Below are 20457 nucleotides of genomic sequence, written 5' to 3' on the forward strand. Positions count from 1 at the left end.
AGTAATAATCTCATATTCATAATGGACGTGAACAATTTGGCCAGATTACTAACCAAACTTATGCCGCGATAGTTTACAGGATCAGACGGATCGCCTTTTTTAAAAACTGTCCATGATGTCGGAAAGTAACCAGAAGACAATACCCTGTTGAACATTTCCTCTAAAAACGGAATCAGCACATCCTTATATTCAATCAACATTTCATTCAGAATCCCGTCAATTCCATGACTTTTCCCACGTTTCAATTTGGAAATACATTTCAAAATTTCGTCCTGCGTGATAACACTGTCAAGTTCTTCTTATGTAGTGTCTTGTGTACTATGTGTGGCATTGACTAACGGAGTGTTACTTGATGATAACTGTTTAAAATGTTCAAAAAATGACGAAAGGGGGACTTCTATATTTTTAGCGCGCTTCTTTTGGAACATTCTATAAAACTTTTTATGGTCGCTTTTACATAGATGCTCAAGCATGTCACCTTCTTGACGTTTATACTGCCGTTTTAACTTATTTTCTATCACTTTGTATTGTCTCTTCGTAGATGATTTTCTGCTATTTTGTTCTTATTAAACATATTCAACGCACTTAAGTTATAAACATGACGAAGCCTTCTACACTCACAATTGAACCATGGCTTTTCAGTAGTTTTACATACAAATTTTCGGCTAGTACGTTGAGCTCGAGAGTCAATTGATTTATTATGGGTACTTCTAAAAAATTGAGCAACGATATCCGTTAACTGAGTAGTAAAATTTTCAATATAATTGTCAATACCATCTTGTGATTTTTTAGCATCACAAAAAACTATTTGGCTGAGAAACCCACTATTCAAAATTAAGGATTCGTAACACTGTTCTTTTAAGTCATCGTTCCACCGAAAACTGTCAAATGTCAAATACACAGATTTCATTGCTTACACACTAAAGTTTTTGATTTGTCCATACACCGATTTCATTGCTTACACATTAAAGTTATTTATTTGTCCAATCATGCACCAATTTCATGGCTTACACACTGAAATTTGTATTTGTCCATACACCAATGTCATTGCTTACACGGTGAATTTTTTTATTTGTCCATACACCGATATCTTCGCTTACACACTCAAGGTTTTTGATTTGTCCATTCACATATGTCATTGCTTACTCTGAAGTTTCTTGATTCGTCCATACACCGATATCATTGCTTACTTATTGAAGTTTTTGATTTGGCCATACACCGATTCCATTGCTTACACACTGAATTTTTATTTTTTTCATACACCGAAATCATTGTGCATACAAACTGTAGTTTTTTTGTCCATATACCGATATAATTGCTTACACACTGAAGTTTTTTATTTGTTCATGAAATTGTCAAATTCATTGATTTTGATTCGTGGTAACAATTGTCTCATTTTTATTTGTTCATACAACTGTCTCATTGCTTTTTATCTACCTATTTTGTTGATACAACTGGTGTCCTGTTTTTTTTTAATTTGCCTGATTCATTGCTTGTCTCGTTGATTTTGACTGATTTCTCAACACATATCACATACTGGTATGTTTCATGACCAGATTTGATTATTCAATAAACTTAATTTGTCTGTACAACTGTCTTGTTGCTTTTGATTTAGACAAACAACTGTCTCGTTGCTCTTCAATTGTCGAAACACTTATGCTGTTGTTTTTGATTTGTCTATACAATGTCATTTGTATTTTATTTTAATACATCTGGGGTTCTGGTTTTTTTTTTATCTCTTGGACTGTCTCACTGCTTATGATTATCAATATACCTGTATCATGTCTTGTTTCTTTTCCATAATGTAATTCCTGTCTCGTTGCTATTGATTTCTGCTTTACACTGGTCTTATAGCTTTCAAGTCATAACATTTGTCATTGCATTGATTTGTTCATACAACGGTCTCATTGCTTTCAATTTGTTTATATATCTGCTTTACATGTGTTTTTATTATTTGTTTTATACACCAGATGAGTCACTCATCAGCCCATTGCTTTCATCCTACCAATACAACTGTTAGTTTGTGAAATTTTTGTAGATACTCATCAATAAACATTTTTATCCGATGATACAACCTGGTGCTCCACAAGGCGCAGCTTAAAACGATTGCAGAATAGCTGTAGTCAAAGAACTTAGAATTAGTTATTTGATTTGAATTTATATTCAATTTTTGCTATTGTGCATTACACACCGGTGAATTGACCTCCCCTTTTTTTTTAACTTATGTGCAATTCATTATGTCGTTTTTAGCGCCTAAATTCTTAATGGTTTGAGCCATAACCCACAAAAACCAATCCTAAAAATCCCTTTGTTGTATGGAAATTTGTGGTATAATTTTAGAGACAAACATTGTTCCAGAAGTTATTGTCTGGAAACTAGAAAAATGCTTTGGGACCCTTTTTTTTAGCAGTCATATAAAAAGGGAAATTGTTCAAGTGACTGATGGTTTCCCAATTTGCTTGTTACATAGCAAACCACCAAGAATTTTGCATGTGTTGTCATGCTAAATTTGGCATTTACCTTGACGGACCCATTTCTTAATCCTACAAATCTTTATTTTGTACACCAAAATGATTTCTGATATGGATAATTCATAAAAAGATAGACATTGGCAATTCCTGAAACATCCCTTCACTTCTGTTCATACAGCACACATTCGAATAAGAACTAAACAGCAATGGTCAAAACAAGTTCCCTTTTACTTTGTGTACATATGCCCATAATTGTACAAACAAGAATGTGTTCATAGTACATTGATGCCCAAAGTGCACTACCGTTTTCTATGTTCATGAAATTGGGGTCAAAACTCTATCATAGGGAATATGTGTACTAAGTTTAAAGTTGATTTAGCTTCAACTTAATCAAAAACAAACTTTAGTGACAAAAAACTTAAACTTGAAGTGGGACAGACGGATGAGCGAACAGACCAGAAAACATAATGCCCATAAATGAGACATAAAAATCTTGGTAAGATATTTTGTTGTCAGCATTTACTTTTTAATTTGCTTCTTTTTTTGTTTGCAATGTCTAGAAGAGTTGGAATCCCCACCATAAATGAATCCACAATAAATGACAACGACTTTGTGTTCAAATACATTCAACATGCAGCTGCTAAATAATCATCAAAATCCAATAGTATTATAATTTGTTTTAATTGATTTATCAAAAAGTACAACAATGTTATGATAACAACATTTAAACTTCTTGAAAAAGAAAGATCATCTGTATCCGACTATAGTTTTCATAAATTAATGACCTTTATACAGCACTGTTCTACTTGGAATTATTTATGAAAGAAAATTGTTGCAACTAAATCTTCAGGATTTCCTCAATGACATCATGATAATGCCTGTAGAAGCCATTTTTAGATGTATCATGTCTTATTTAGGACACAAAGAATTATTACATTTTCTTGACTTTACAGATATTTTTCCACTCACTATATAAACTTTTACAATTTTTAAACATTTTAATATGTCTTAATATTTTAATAATTGTGACTTGGTAAAAAGTTATCAGCTACTAAAATGCAAAATCCTATTAGTTTTGTTCGACTTTTTTAGGTAAAATAAATCCATTAGTTTTGTATTTTTTTTTAAATAAATTTGGGGCAACTCTTAAATTTAATACAAAAAAAAATTTGGTTGTTTGTTTTTCAATTTCTCTTTCTGTTCTTTCAACATAGCTACACATATTTACAAAGCTATTTACATTATATACACTACTATTTACAAAGTCTTATACATAAAATTATATAAAACTCATAAAAATATACATGATTTGACAACTAGGAATCTGGTGGATCAGTGTTTTACAGTATGTACATATTTACATAAACATTTTGCCATCTTCTTAAAATGAAAAAGCAATTACATGTAAATGTTAAAATATGAATAAATAAATTACACTGCTTGTACTTTTGGGTTTTTTTTTTTCATTTATATAATAGAAAAATATAGAAGTCAATTTGAAACATGCATGTATATGAAAATATTATTCTATCTTAATATATTAACAATGGCACTGTGTTCCGAACAAATAAAATAGTATTCCAATTGATTTAAAAAAAAACTTAAAAAAGGTTTTGGTGATTAGTACTTTCTTGTTTTCAAATAACAAACTAAGTATCATAGAGAAACAAGTGCCAATAAAAACTAATTCACAAGGTTTTGCATATATTACGGAACAAAACTTCAATTCAAAAGAGTTAATGTTATCTCATAGGCAGTGCTATCATTAAAGGTGAGATCATTAAGAACTTGAGTATTCTCTCATCTTAGCAGATATTAATACATGTATTCCATTCTGTTCAATTATGTTTACCCTAGACATTTAAACAAAATAGTTTTAAAAAAAAATATAATAAAAGTAGATTAATTAAATTTAATAAAATTAGTTGTAATTAGTTTAATTTTAAAAAATAATTAAAATCTTCAAAAAATAATTTGAGCAATAAATTTTCAAGTCAAACATAATGAAAAAGGAAATTAGCTTCAAAATAAAAATAATACAACATATCAATGGACATGATTAATAACAAAATATAAGAGAATGTTGCCCTGGATTAGTCAGATTTGCACTAGTAGATTTTTGGGAATATTCTGTATGGTACCCTCTCACAGTAACGATCCCAGCTGCCTTTGTACTTCTTTGCACAGACTTCTTCATCTCTTCTCTGACGATGAATGAGCAGAATTGTGAAGTATATTGGATAAAACCATACAATTGGTGTGGAAAACCCTGAAAAATAAATATATGATGAGTGGATGTTGTCAATTTATAGTTTGAATAAAAAAAAATCTGTAGGCATGACAAGTTAATTACTTGTAAAAATGTTAGCACTAGAATAGGATGTTCCGTAAGGCATAAAAAAAAAAAAGATATGTGTTTCCGGTAACATCATTTTGAAAAATAGGGTCGGTAGGTCAGAATTCTTTTTTTTTGACATCGTAAATAAAATCCGGAAAATTATCATGTTTTATCCAAGTCCGGATCCGTAATTAGTTTCAAAAACTGGAAGTGTGCCATTTGCAATGTTTTTGAAGCACTTGCTGTGCAAATTTCTTGGATTTTAACCTATTTGGAATACCTTTAGACATTAATAAAATGTTTTACTGGCTTTCTATGCAAGAGGAAGCAAGAGAGAAAAAATATTATGTAATTTATCAGAAGCCTGTGTCAAAAACAGGGTCGTTTGATAATTTTTTTTGATTTTTTTTTGGAAGATCCAATAAAAAAGTTAGGGTCGGGGCTAAAAAAACAGGGTCGGTCTGGTTACCTGAAACACAGATCTTTTTTTTCTCGGCCTAAACAGCACACTATTTGCAAAGCAAAGGGAATCATTTTTGCAATACTAAAAGTATGTGATAGTTAATTTGCCTATGCAAGGGAAAATGATTATTTGAAAACATTTTTATCTTCAAATTGCCATAATAGTACGAAAGCTGAACTACCATCCAGTAGTATTACCTGTACAATTGAGTTTGAAAGAGGTACGCTTAATTGGGATTCAACAATCTTTGGATAATACAATTAGTTGAACCTATATATATAATATATATAGGTGTCTTTTCCTGTGAACATATTGTCTTGATTTTCCTGACTAATGTGTAAGTTTAGACTTGGATGGGTATTTTTCTGTTATGCCTAAGAGAGAAAGTTTTTTTCACTTTAGGGCTATTCCAGAAAAAAAATGTATGGGGGGGTTGAAAGGCAGTTTTTGTCAGCACCCGCCACCCAGACAATTGTAATTGAGAATTATAGTGCATTATAGTGTGAAAAGTTGTTCTGATACCCATCACCCATGTATTATTAATATAATGTGCCTTCCAACCCCCCATACATTTTTTTCTGGAATAGCCCTTAGTATTGACACTATCAAAAGCCCTTAGTATTGACACTATCAAACACTTAATGAAGAATACCTACCACATGGTAATGACCAAGCTATAGACATGATTATATCACCAAGGTAGTTTGGTTTCCTACATAATCCCCACCATCCAGATACCAATAATCTATTCCCAGTTGTCGTTGGAATTGTTTCCAAATCTGCAAATAAGAATATAAATCAAATTGAATGAAGTTATAAGAAAACAATTGACATCACTAGAAAATATCTTTTGTATTAATATGTTAATTTTTGCAATGTTCAAATAACTACAGCTTGCTATGCAGTGAGGTTTGCTCATTTTTGAAGACCTTACAGTGACCCATATTTTCAAACAAGTTTATCATTTGATCTCCTTTGAAAAGTTGTCTTATTGGCAATCAATAGTTTTTGACAAAGGAGTAGGGGCATTAAGGCCCAATTTTGGCCCAAGAAAATAAAATGTTTGATAACTATTTCAAATTGGCACATAATTTTTAGAAATGCATAGGGTCAAGAAATATAAATGAAAAACATTAAGATTTTTATCTGATGATGTCACAATTACGTCATAATGTATACTATTTTCACAAAAACGATGAAAATACAGAATTTATGCAGTTTTCTTTCTTTATTTTTATTTCCGTTGAGGAAACATCGTGCGCAGCCGAGAAACAACAAAATAATTTAACAGAAGCTTTATTATAACTATTGGCATAATGTCACCAAATATAAACTTGTTTCTTGAGTGCGCACATACTTTATCAATCTAAAATATACTTCAAATTTGATGAAAAAACAAGGAAAATCACGAAATTTAACAAAATATGCAAATTAAGTCATGATTTGTTGCCATGGTAACTTGTTCGATGTCAAATTTGTGTTGTTTTTCTTAGTACCTTATTACTTAGTCAAGTTTTCAGTAGTTTAAGAATATGTATGATAACTTTTACATTTGCAGTAATTTTTGGACCAAATAAGGGCCTTATTGCCCCTACTCCTTTAAATGATAATTTACTTGTGTGTCTTATATGTTAATAAAAATTGCTTTTACTACATTTTAGCATCATTTGTTTACATTAACTTTATGTGATGATGTTTGGTTTCACAAGCATATATTTTCCCATACAAATGCTTTTATTCTGATGTCATTGTTCTATGATGTCGGATAGCTCATTCATAAAAAAGCATATGACATGGGAGTACGATGAGAAGAGCCCAAACAATATATTCATATTTTATCACAGGTGTGTAATCAAAGCATTTGAAGGACGTCATGTTAGAATTGTCTATTGTCAATACTTACGTGATAATGTTGGATTATATGGATTTTTCCTAAACTCATTTTTCTGTGAATTGCTTCCTCTGAACATGAAATAACCAATGACTAAAATAGATATAACAACAACCATTTTATAGAGGAACACCTGTATATAATGACAATTTCAAAATTAATCATTTATTTCTTATGACAAAATTTTCAAATGTGGATTCTAGTACCTTTTATTGCTAGGTTCAGACATATTATTTTTTAATTCATATTCAGTTTTTCGATTCATCCTTAATATTCCAAACAGTTTACACAACTTTTAAAATTTTAACTATGTTTTGAGATTGGTTTTTATTTTTTTATACCAAATTTCTTTATCTGTCAACAGTGGCATGGCTTTAAATTCTAAAATAATATTGTATTCATAATGGTGTTTCACATAAACTTAGTGGAAATACTCAGATGGCTGTTAATGTCTGACCTCTGACAGGAGGTTGTAATAATACTTACAATTTAAGACTCCAATAGCTGCCAAACAATACCAAAATAAATGGACATTATTCTCTGCCAGAAATTTAGTCTGTAGACAGTATAAGAATGGCACCCAAACAAGATCTCCGAATACTAACATGAATCCAAATCCATCATGTATAATATCCATTGTAGTCAGGATGGCATCCTAAAAATATGAAATAAAATCATGTTCAAATCTATATTATAATCTAAAATAATTTTCACAATGATGCAGAATTCAACAAGCAATATGTTATGTTTACTCTGGACCATAGGCTTCGGTAAACCTTGCCTTTTTAGTTACTAATTAAAAAATAATAATGATATCTTCCTATAATGGTGTTATACCTTTGATGAATCCTTTTTTTAAATTGTGTTCTTCACTGTATCTAAACTTTCGTATTTTACAGAATATGCTCTCTCTGACATAATATGAATACCTCAAAATTGAACAGCTCCATATGTTACAGTTGAATACATTGAGTGTGTAGGTAAAGGTATAATCTTTGGTTAGCTTGCTTGTTAGCTTAACCTCGAAGTCATTATAGGTTAGGTAGTCTACCCTCCTTTTTGAGTAGTCTAGTCCTACAAACAGACAGATTGGTTAAGTATCAGACTAGTCTAATTTTTAAAGAGGATAGTTAACGTAACCTAATCATTACTTCATGTTTCAGCTAGCAAGCAAGCTAACCAAAAATATTACCTTTATCTACACACTCGTTGCATTTTTCTGTAAATATTAAAACAGATATCCAGATATTGAGTCTTTTAATTACCTCAAACCAAAGAGCATCAGCAACATAGAGTGCCTGGAACACAACCACCATTGTAAGGCCAGGAGGGAGAACACCATTGTTCTTTTGGTAAGCTTCAGTCAAAAATACTAAGTTGATCATTAACCAACCAATAAGACCTGGTCGAAGTTCACAGAAAAACTTCAGGTCAAAGCTTCCAATTCTAGGATTAAGTTCATGGCCAATGAAGAAGTCGTACAAAAAGTTGCCTGTAACATAAAGCAAAACCAAGTTTATTAAATATTTATGTATGAAACAATTTGCACAAAGATATAGACTTTTCTCTGTAACTGAATGCAAAACCAAGTTGCATACTGTAATCACATGTATCTTAAACATTGGCCGTCTTTTTTAAGGTATATTATTTTCCAATGAAAAAGGAATAAAAATAATCTTTGTTTAAACTTAAAGGTAAAAAGCCATGTTCACTCTGCAAACCTTTTTTCACCATGAACATTCAACTTGTTCAGGATATATAAAACATAATTCAGTTAAAGTTTGTCTTTTTTTTTTTATAGTTTTATAAAAAATATTTCTTACCTGTATTTCCACCAGGAGCTAAACTGGCATTTGGTCCACGACGAGCTTTAATGTACAACAATAGACTCAAAACAAAGCTGAATATAATTCCACTGGTAATCAACTGTATAAATTTAGTGTGGACTATCTGAATAGGATACTTCATGTAAACTGCTCCAGCAAAAGCCAGTAAACTGACTATCAAGGCAAAGAATCCTGAAATTAAAACATGCATCACTTTAACTCATATCCAAGTCAAATGGATAAAAATGAGGTTTATCTTTAGAATCAGGAAAATTGTTTTATATGATCATGCAAAGAAAATATTGCTCATTTTATTTTTTGGTGCTCAAAATTAAGATTTATTCTAAATCATATTCCAACAAGCTATATATTCATTGCAATTGACAATCAGATAAAAAACATTTGTCCAACTGCCATGGAATAATTTCTCATAAAAATACACCAACACCCAGTGAACTTAAGTGAAGACAATAATTAAATATGTGCAAATCATGCATAACATGACAACTTTTTTTTCTGTTGTCTACATTTTTTTTAACAAAACTGTTTGAAATGCAGATAGCTTGATGAAATAGCATTTAGTTTCAATTGCCACAGCTAACATAGTTTTATTTCTTTTTATACACCACCTTTAAATTTTTTAATTTCATCTTGATTTTTTTCTTTATAAAAGACACTATAGCTGTTAATTTTTGTGTCATTTGATCTCTTGAGAAGAGTTGTCTAGTTGGCAATCATACCACATCTTTTTTTTAATACTTTTATTTTCTTCACTTTCAATGAGCATGAAAAAGTAATTTTACTGCTAATGCAGCAGTCTGCTGTTTTTACATTTTTACAAATATTGCAAAATAATATATTACCATTACATCTGTACTGAAGTTTCTGTCCAGATTTAAGTGGCTGTCCATTGACAACTTTCCCTATTGGTAACATGTAAAGAAAAGCTTGGAACAGGAACCAACCAACATATATTAATGCAGCTTCCTTGTCCAAATAATGCTTCCAGTTTGTAGAAATTTTTGGCATTTGCACTCCACATTTATTCTGAAATTAATGCATTAAAATAATAATAAACACGAATGTGTCAATAGTACATGGAGGCCCTACTCGCACTAAGTTAACATTTTCTATGTTTAGTTGACCATAAAATTGGGATCAAAACTCTTATTTGGCCTTAAAATAAGAAAGATTATTTTATAAGGAATATGTATACTAAGTTTCAAATTGATTGGACTTCATCAAAAACTAAAACCTGTTTTATCCTGAATCAGAACACCTATATCTACTGATAACCTTTTTTTCACATGAACTATTTTTCACCTTTTTAGACAAAATAAAATTACTGACCTTTGACACATACAAATTGTTGTGAACTTGTGATTGTGTATTTTGTCACAAATTTTAGGAAGCACACTTTATAATTTAGATAAAAGAACCCTCCCATTTATATTGAATGTAAAAATTGCAAATCTGTAAATATCACACCTGCAGGATAATAACTTGCCAAATTCATCCCTTCCTCAAACCTATGCAGAATGAAAATTAACGAGGGAATGGAAAATATATGTATGCCTTATACATGTATAAATTTTAATGTCTTCTTGTTTTTAAGGAGTTAGTTTGTCTATAATGTTGATATTCTTGATGTTTATAGCTCAGAATACTGCGGTTTCATCCACAACAACAAGCAACAAATCTACCACATGTAGATGAGTCTAATGTCGTCACGGATACAGTCAACATATTATGACTGAGTTCATGACCCCTGCAATTTCATCACTGCTATATAAACATTTTAAGTGGGTAGGCTTTTGTATTTTTTTCATTATAAAAGATGAACAATGGGAAATGTGTCCAATAAGCCCCCACTTGCATATCATTTAAAGTTATAAAGGGACATAATGGAGGAACGGTAAAAGTGCTGCTACACAAAATGTACTTGTCAGATCTATGTTTTGTGGTAATAAAAAGTGTGTATTAGTTTCATAATATTTGATTGATTAAAAGAGCTATTACCCTTTCATGATCATAATAACTATAACAAAATGGCCATCACCCATACAATGCGTTTAACTTTGCATACATGTACACAACCACACAATTGGAACTTCATGACCTGGCACCACCTGTACAAAAACAACTTAAGTGCCTTCAGGCCCACAACCCCTATATATATTGTATCTGGAAATACGAGATATTGAACTGAATCCTGTTGAGTGTACTTTACTGATTGACAAATTATTTCATTAACAATTAAAAAATACATACCAGGGAACACAAGGTATTGAACTAATTCCTGATGAGTGTACTTTACCAATTAAAAAAAAACATACCTGAGAACACAAGATATTCAACCCAAGTACTCCAACAGGTAATCCTAAGACCATAAAGAATGATCCTATAGCCCCACCAAACTCTCGGGACCTCGTCATTCCAATTCGTACTTTCTCAGGTTCTTCCATCATCTGAAACTCAACAGGCTTTTTATCTTCTTTTGGAAGTGTCTGTGGAAAGATGAGATCATTGAATGCCAATTATATTATAACTTTTTAGCTGTAAATATCAATACATAATTACTTTTCCATTCTCAAGCATTGTAAAAATAATTGGTATCTAATGAAATGATGTGTTTATTACTTTTTCAATTTAAGCTGTTTAACAGATATTTACTATTTATTTTGGAGTGTTGTAGCAATCATGCATCAACAACTCCAATAGATTAAATTTGTTTGTATAATCTGTTTAGCATGTATAAAACTTATACAAAAAGACTGACTCAATTTTATTCTGACATTTTTATTGTCTTGGTTACATTTGTACATGTAGTTTTCAAGCTACATGCATGTACATATACATATTTCAATTCTTTTTTATATTCCAGTTATACTGTACATGAAGCTACAATTCTTGAACTTGAAGATAAACAGATATTAAATATTGAAATCTGTAAACTATATCATATTCATAAGTATGAAAGCATTTTAGCTTTCAATTACTTGTCAAAATTATAAAATGAAACTAAAGAATACCTTATTTTCAAGTCTAGTAGACCTCCTAGTAGGAGTTACTGCTCTATCTTCCCTTTTCACTTTCCCAGCAGCTGGTGTTGCTGGTCTCTTTGTAGACTTTGGTGGAGAAGTTTTTGCTGGAGTAGATTTTGCTGGGGAAATTGATCTTTTAGAGCGTACAGATCTTCCACGGCTACGACTTCTACTGCGACTTCTTGACCTCGTACTTCTAGAGGAACTTGTAGATCTCCTTCTAGAAGGTGATTTTGATGATCTAGTCTGGAATGACACAATCAAGTTCACTTGTATATTTTTTTTACAAATACAACATGTTTAAATCATAAATTTGTATACAACATTCGTATAACAGAAAATTGAATTTAAATTGTTTGATGTTTAAGAAAAAAAGTATTGTATAATGGAAAAATTTGCATTGTTTTACATTTTATCATTGTGGAGCACTAAAAGGCTTATTGCTTGCAATAGGATTTGGTTTTTGCCTATTGGTGTAGGCTATCCAGCCACATTTAGTAATGCTTACTTCCAAGTCTGGGAGAACATGTTTCGTATGTGTTTGATCATCTTTGTACGTGTAATTTAAATAGGCAGACTAAGACCCTGACATTGGTTCATTTTCAAATTGTTCTCACATAGTCTGAATGTTAATGAGATGCAGGAACTCAACCCTTATCTAGCATGTAGATTCCTGCAGATCATTTACTTTGTTTCTAAATTTTCTAACCTCCAGTGGCAAAGGAATAATCATGTATAAGTAATGAATAAATAATGTCAAGACCTAGGAAGATTGAAACAGGAAATTGAAAAATTCATTTAAAAAAACTTTCGGTCTTTCACTGTACATGTATACACCAGACCCAGGATGATACATTATTATTCCAGCAGCATGCCAAACAATGTGAAGTTATGAAACATGATAATAATTTAGAAACAGACTATAAAATATAAGAATTACATTTTTTTAGATAATCATCAGTTAAGGATTATGGTCCATACATTTCTTTTTAAATTTAAAATAACAATACAATTTAATTTACCTGTCAACCTTTGATGGACTATACCTATGGTTTGATTCATGTACACCTCTGAACTCAAGGCATATCATGTGACCAAAGTTCAGTTATTTAACTTTATGTGACCTAACTAAAGTTTAAATATTTTTTCAAATATGATAAGTGTACATATTTTACCCGTATTTTAAATGATGTATTTATCTCTATATGTATTAAATTTAAAGATACAAGTTATTAGACGTTTTTATTTTTTTCAATTTCAGCATTTCTCACATGAGGTAAAGAAAAAACAGAAAAGACTTTTTAAAACAAATATTCAATCAAATTATTTGAAAGGTTGAAAATCAACCCACTGCTAAACAATTAACTAGGGAGTCGAAGAAAGACATTTTGTTTTATCTAGGCCACAGGTATTATTTTTAGCATAAATAAAAGGTATATTCAGTGATGCAAAAATGAATTGTGAATTTAATCATATTATAAAATTAAATACATTTTATTGCTTGACCAGTTATTAATAGATAATTATCATACCAGACTTTATAAATAAGTCATTTTTTCAGAACATGAAGACGTTGAAAATCATGTTTTTACAAACTAATATAGGAAAATAAATAAATTTAAAAAACATTACTTTTCATAATTTTTGCAGTCATAACACATGTTTACATAATTTTAGTAGGTTTGAATTTAATAATATAAGTAATAGCTTACCAATACTCTAAGTCTATACCAAGGATTTGTAGTGTCACTATACAAATCCTTCTCTATACCATCTGTTTTAAAGTAAAATTTGCCTTCTAAGTATGCAAAAAATATTCCACCATTGTTTTATTTGAAGTGTCACAGGGCTTTCAGGGGGAAAGAAAAGGGAATAAATGAAGCCTTTGCTTACCTTTCTTGGTGATGCCATCTTCTATTCTTTCAGTTTTTCACCTGTTAATGGAAAGTTATGTTTGTTTCCAGTTATAGATATACTATTAGAGTATAGAGTATGCTTAGCCTGTCATGTAGATCTCACCTGGCTGTAGATGTCAGTGGTTCGTGATTGGTAATTTGTTTTTTTATAAAATCGTTTTGTTATATTTAAATAATGGTACATGTATTTCTTTTCACAATTGAATTTGTTTCATGTTCAGGCCTTTTAGAACTATCTACAATGTATATAGTATGGCATAATGCGTTATTTTTCAATGAAAAAAAGCCATCCTGTTACCAATAATTATTTGAACTTCGGTGGATATTTGTCCTATTGACAATCATACTACATCTCCTTATTTTAGTTTTATTCTTAATTGTGTTCATATCTGTATTGCAAATTAAAGCATTGATAAAATTTGAAATATCAAATGAAACTTCTTTGTTTCATTTTTAAATAATTTTATTGGGACTGAAAATAGAAAGTTTATTTGAATTATTTCAATATTTGATGTTTGTCTAGTAAAATTCCTAAAAATGCTCCATATAAATTTGAATTTCAATAAAACATTTCCCTGTATTTACATGTATATATGTAAAATATATGGAAGTGTCCACTTATGTTCAAATGTATGTATGCATATACAAGATCCCAAAAGATGAGTCGAAAGTTATCAATTTCTGTTCTGACAGTGTTGCGAAAATTGTGCAAGGACGATCCTTGTACTTTTCATGTAACGTTATCAAAGTGAAATGGACGGACTTATTTACAGACGAGAGAAATTAATACCCGATTTGAATTTCGTCAATACATGTAGGTCATATCGTACCAAACGAACCACAACACAAAATTTGTTGGATGCCGAGTTCTCACGAAATTTACATTTCTAAAAGTAAACAAAGACACGTGGACTAAATATTAAGCGTACAACTAAATAAAATCTCGTTAACATTAATTTATAATATACAAAAAGATGTGCAGTTAACATTTTCATTCTTTTAGAGTTTGGAAAGAAAGAAATTACAGTAAATGTCGTAAATGTTCAGCGACACAACCAACAGCAGTTGTCATTCATTCATTTGAAAAAAAGCTGATTTATTGTCCGAGAATGACAATTCCCCGTAGCTATATCTACTGTAACCTATTTGGCACATACATTGGGAGAACTTTTCACTATTTTATTAATTAATTTTAAATTTAGCATGCTATATTAATTTGAAATATTGTTTATTTACCTTCTTCACCCTTTCTTCTTGACAGACGCGACCAATTGTTTGGCGGGCTGTATTCTGATTGGTTGATATTTAAGCCTGTTAGTTACAAACATTATGATTGGATAATATTATTATACCCGTAAAACTTACAATATTTTGTAGTAAAGTTTGTTTCAAAAAAGTGTTTATGATAATGTAATGACCGAAAGTCAGACTCTGACCTCTGTGTAATGACTGAGATTTTTCTTTATCAATGTCAGGATCTATCAAGTAAATGGCAATATAATTATATCTAAATTGAAATGACTTTTTAAATGTATCATGCAAAAATATAGATATTAGAAATCATATTAGACTAAGTGATTTTTTTATCTACCGCTATGAGTCTCCGATAGATAAAATGATTTTTAGTAGTTACTTTTTATAAAAAAAACAATTAATTTCGTTAACAATAGAAAATACCTTTATATAGAATATAATTTTTAAACATGACAAAAAAGCTCTCGATCAGTATTGATCATATGTGAAATATATCATATAGAGTGGGGTGCTCATTTTCGCCATATCTTTCAATGTTTTCTTCAGTTTATGTTCAGGTCTTTATGTTTTTGAAGTATACTAACATTTCTATATGAAGATAACTTCAAATGCAAAATATTCTTAGCTTGAAAACGTGTTTGTTTTGAGTAAAATCATCTGAAAATTAAGTTGGATTAAAGGATGTTTGAAATTTCCTAATTTTTTGTCAAGGGGGGACACATATTCGCCGTTTTTACATATCTATTTAAAACCAAATAACTGCAGCTTTAAACATTTTTCGGTCCTTTGCCGTAAGTGCCGAAATTTAGAATAATTTTCAAAAATAATCATATTTGTTATAAAAATATAATTTAACGGCATATTTGTAGGACTCAAATCTATGGTGGGTTCCAAATCTATGGCAGATTCCTAATCTATGGTAAATGTGATGTCATGCCATCCCAAATCTATGGCAAGTTTTGTAATTTCCTAATCTATGGCGGATTCATGTTGTTTCCAAATTTATGGCAAGTTTTGTGCAAATGAAAAACAATGCAGTACATTGTTTACCAATGACTTGTCATAAGCAAGCGGAAAAAATACGACAACGGGAGCATGTCTATAAATATTTGTGAAATAAACATTTCATAATGGTCAACCAAAAAAAATCATAAATGATAAAAGCATATGCCTTAATACAGACTTCAAGATTAAAATGATGTGCTCTGTAAAAAATTAACATTCTTTAATCTGTGCATGGTACCTGTTTAACGAATTCATTAAACAAATTAATAAAACAAAGTCAGAATAATAACAAACCAGGAGGCCGCTAATTATAAAAAAATAAATAAAAAAAGTAACGGCCAAGAAAAATAACCAGTTTGAATTTTTCAAATAATATTATTTCAGCGATATCTTTAATACATCTTTTTTTTTATTTGCTGACGATTTAAATCAAATTTGTATCCGGTAATTTTATATATCATAGAAACTTTGCCAGCCGTAGACAGTAAACTACTACAAACTAAATATAGGAAGATGTGGTATGAGTGCCAATGAGACAACTGTCTATGCAAGTTACAATTTATAAGTAAACCATTATAGGTCAAGGTACGGCCTTCAACACGCAGCCTTTGCTCACACTGAACAGCAAACTATAAAAGGATCTAAAAATCCTTTTTCTAAAATATGCGTTACTCAAAATAGCGGCGCCATAATTCATCGCGGGACTCGGCCAGTACAGCGCATTTGGTCCATCTTCGGGATAATATGTCACATCTTCCTTTAAACCACCCGCAAATTGTTGCCAGGATAATATCTTTATCTTGAATGGTGTTCAAATCTATGGGTTCCGCCATCGTTATCTGCGGCGAAGATGTAATATGGCGGTATATTCAATTGTGACGTTATACGGTACCCTTTCCACAAGATCTGCCATAGATTTGGAGTAAACAAAAATCTGCCATAGATTTGAGTTGTTTGGCGTTTGTAACGTCACATTTGCCATAGATTAGGAATCTGCCACAGATTTGGAACCCGCCATAGATTTGAGTCCTACATATTTATTCCATTTCAATCATCCTTTGAAGTTTTTACACCTCAAAATCATAAAACGGGAAACTGTGTCCATGGCGAATATGAGCGCCCCACTCTACTGATAGCGGGTCAGCCCGGAAAGGTTGAATAGAAGCAGTCGTATATCTGTGTCAGTTAGTATATTTACTGATTCACCGGCATAGACTCTACATTTTTTGTATGAAAGAAAAAGATTATCAGATTTACAAAAAACATATCAAACAAATATCTACATTTTGGACTTGTAAAAACAGTCGAAATAGAAACGATAAGATAAAAAGTTTTTCGTTCTGTAATAATTTTTACAAATAAATTATAACCTCTGAAAAAAAAGGAAAATTGTGAATATTTCTTTAAAGAGGGGTCTTTAAATAAAAAACTAAATGTCGGCTATTTCAAAATCTGTCAAGATCGACATCCCGGTCTACATAAAACAATATTTGTAAAGATATTACAGAAACGTCATTAAAGATACACATACGGACTATGGTTTACCGATGAAATGCGTGGGTTGCATCAAAGATATTATAATAATTCAAGAAAAACAAGAAAAATGAACATTTAGTCTTAGATGCATTATTTTTTTTTATAAGTTGTTAGTGGCTTTGAAACAAGCTGCCAGCAACTGTTAGTACTATAAGATCAGTAGGTCTACTTGGTGTCTAATTTATTGTTAGGATATACAAGTACCCGGCCACTTCCACTCTGTGTTTTTGTTAGATGTAAATTTATTTATATTCATAGGCGGATCCATGCAGGAAGGGGGGCTTCGATGGGGGACCTTTACTGAGTTGATTATAGCAGGGATCACATAAGAATTACGACCCCTCCCTTTTTGTTTTAGGTTATTCAGCCTCCCCCTTTTATGACAAGTTCTAGATCCGCCTCTGGTATCCATCTATTGAGTTAAGCCATATATTTTTATAGTTCGTTCGTATGTTGTACTGTTTCACCACTGTCTGATGTAAGGGGAGGGTTGGGATCCCGCATACATTTTAAATCCCGCAACATTCTGTATGTATATGCCTGTCCCAAGTCATGAGCCTCTAATTCAGTGGTTGTCGTTTGTTGACGTGCTACATAGTTTGCTTTTCGTCCATTTTTGTGTACATGAATTAGGTCGTTTGTTTTTGTTTGAATTGTTTTACATTTGTCATTTCGGGGTACACGTCTTGTATAGCTTACTATGCGATACCGGCTTTGATCATTCTTCAAGACTGAACGGTGAGCTATACAGGCGCGGATCCAGGGGTTGCCCCCAGCCCCACCCCTACCCCAACCCTATAGATCAATTCGAACTTGTTAAGTTATGCGACATTTGGTGGAGAGTTGTCTCATTGGCAATCATACCACATCTTCTTTTGTTATATTTCATTGAACTTTTTTAAACGGTATTAAACTATTATGGTTTCTGTTTGTATTTGAAGAAATAAATAAATATTTATTTGAGATATTTAATGTAAAGTTTTCGAATTTAGATATTTAAATACATATGTTTAATATGCCTTTAGTGTTCTTATCCCATGTATTTTGAATAAGTAGAATTTGCTTTTGTTGTCTTGTCATATAAAAAATAAACCTCGCTTGATTATTTTAGTTGTTAACGCCGACCATGGACAAAAGCCCATATTAATGTAAAGAATTAATATTGTGACTAGGGTTAAACTTGTTAATGACCTGTCAACCCTTTCCTAGACAGGGACTTTCACGATGGCGTTGCAGCACAACATAAGAGCAAACTGTAAAATCAGTTGTAAATCCGTTTGAATACTCATATATATGAACTACAGCTAGTTCACGTTCATGAAGTTTCCCAAAATCAGACAGCGACTTCAAGTGAGAATGCATGTGGCACACACAGACTTTTATTGATTAGTTTTGCTACCCACTTCCTAACAGTTGTTATAATTTGTAGTTGATGACAAGTTCTAATGGTACTGAAAACAGCAATTTCGAAAGCCACCATGTCAACAAAAACTCCAATTCATCTCCAAAATCATTGCCTTGATATCCTGACAGAGCATTTGAAATATTTTCATATAGATTATGGTAGATGTGGGGGTTTTATTACAGAAGGCAGTCGACATTCTTATGGGAACCAAATGTGCCCTTATTCTTACCGAATCCTTGCATTATTCGTATGATCCAGACTGAGCCTATTATGGTTTACTTTTACAAATTGTGACATGGATGGAGAGTTGTCGCATTGGCACTCATACCACATCTTCTTATATGTATAAAATAATAAATATAAAATATCATAAGGTTGTTTCAACATTGTACATACTTCGCTAATCGTGTAGAATTTTATTACGTTCTATTTTATGAAGATTGCACCTTACGTTCGTTGTTAACTTGTTGTTGTCGATGTTTATTTCGGTGTCCTATATTAATATTCACAAAATAAATAGGTTTATTATCACTTAACAACTGACCAGGTATAATAAATAATACTCTTATTCAGAAGGACATTGATTTATCACCAGGTTTGATGACCGCAAGTACTTATATGATTAAAATCTTTTGGTACATTGTCACTTATTTAAACCATTTATATCACCCTGATATCAGTTATGGTAAATTAAATGTAGCATGTCTTAATGTTTATCTTAAGTGGGAAGTTTTGTTACGGTAATTTATGTCACTACATTTTGTAATTGATTTAAAACTTCACTATTTGTTAAATTCATAATAGTTTTCATGAGCTGTTTTCTGCTCTTTGGTCGGGTTGTTGTCTCTTTGACACATTTCCCACTTCTATTTTCATTTCTGGACATTAAGCTGACTTTATCTTTGTGTCGTTTTTATTTACGATTTGTTTGTCATTATATTGACATATATATTATCGCGAAATTGAGTACACTTAATTTCTTCCTAAATTCTTGGTGTGTGCATGTTGTGATTTGTTATGCAATTTTGACAGTGGTAAAAACCGAATTATCATTTGATAAGTTGCAACTACTTAGATTTAATCATTGACCTTGCTATATAGTTCATCTTCGTCATATGTCATAAAGATTTAGATGGAAAGAATGGCATATTGCAGTAAAAATAGATTTAAGGGATTGAATTATATAAAAACAATTGCTTGCTTCTCCAAAGTTACTGTCACCTCTTGTTGTATATTTAAATTTATTGTAAACATTTTTCACCTTATCATTTTTACACACAAATAAAGACTTAATATTCAGTGGTTGTC

At 31.1% G+C, this 20457-nt stretch overlaps 1 protein-coding gene across 2 annotated transcripts; it reads right to left on the reverse strand.

Annotated features, from left to right (window-relative positions):
- Positions 1 to 3133: 3133 nt before the first annotated feature.
- LOC134711555 (delta(14)-sterol reductase TM7SF2-like) lies at positions 3134 to 15280 on the reverse strand. Of its 2 annotated transcripts, none has more exons than XM_063572206.1 (11): positions 15186 to 15280; positions 13927 to 13967; positions 12022 to 12279; positions 11326 to 11496; positions 9853 to 10036; positions 8987 to 9181; positions 8429 to 8655; positions 7650 to 7818; positions 7176 to 7256; positions 5929 to 6051; positions 3134 to 4740 (listed from the first exon to the last, which is right to left on the reverse strand). In XM_063572206.1, exons 2-11 carry the CDS (start codon positions 13942 to 13944, stop codon positions 4580 to 4582), a joined length of 1587 nt encoding a protein of 528 aa, XP_063428276.1. In that variant the 5' UTR covers positions 13945 to 13967; positions 15186 to 15280; the 3' UTR covers positions 3134 to 4579. The 2 variants fall into 2 exon arrangements, with proteins under 2 accessions (XP_063428276.1, XP_063428277.1); XM_063572207.1 differs by lacking the exon at positions 15186 to 15280 and adding an exon at positions 14975 to 14997.
- Positions 15281 to 20457: the final 5177 nt, after the last annotated feature.

This window comes from Mytilus trossulus, chromosome 3 (assembly GCF_036588685.1).
Source record: "Mytilus trossulus isolate FHL-02 chromosome 3, PNRI_Mtr1.1.1.hap1, whole genome shotgun sequence".
Taxonomy (NCBI): Eukaryota; Metazoa; Mollusca; class Bivalvia; order Mytilida; family Mytilidae; genus Mytilus; species Mytilus trossulus.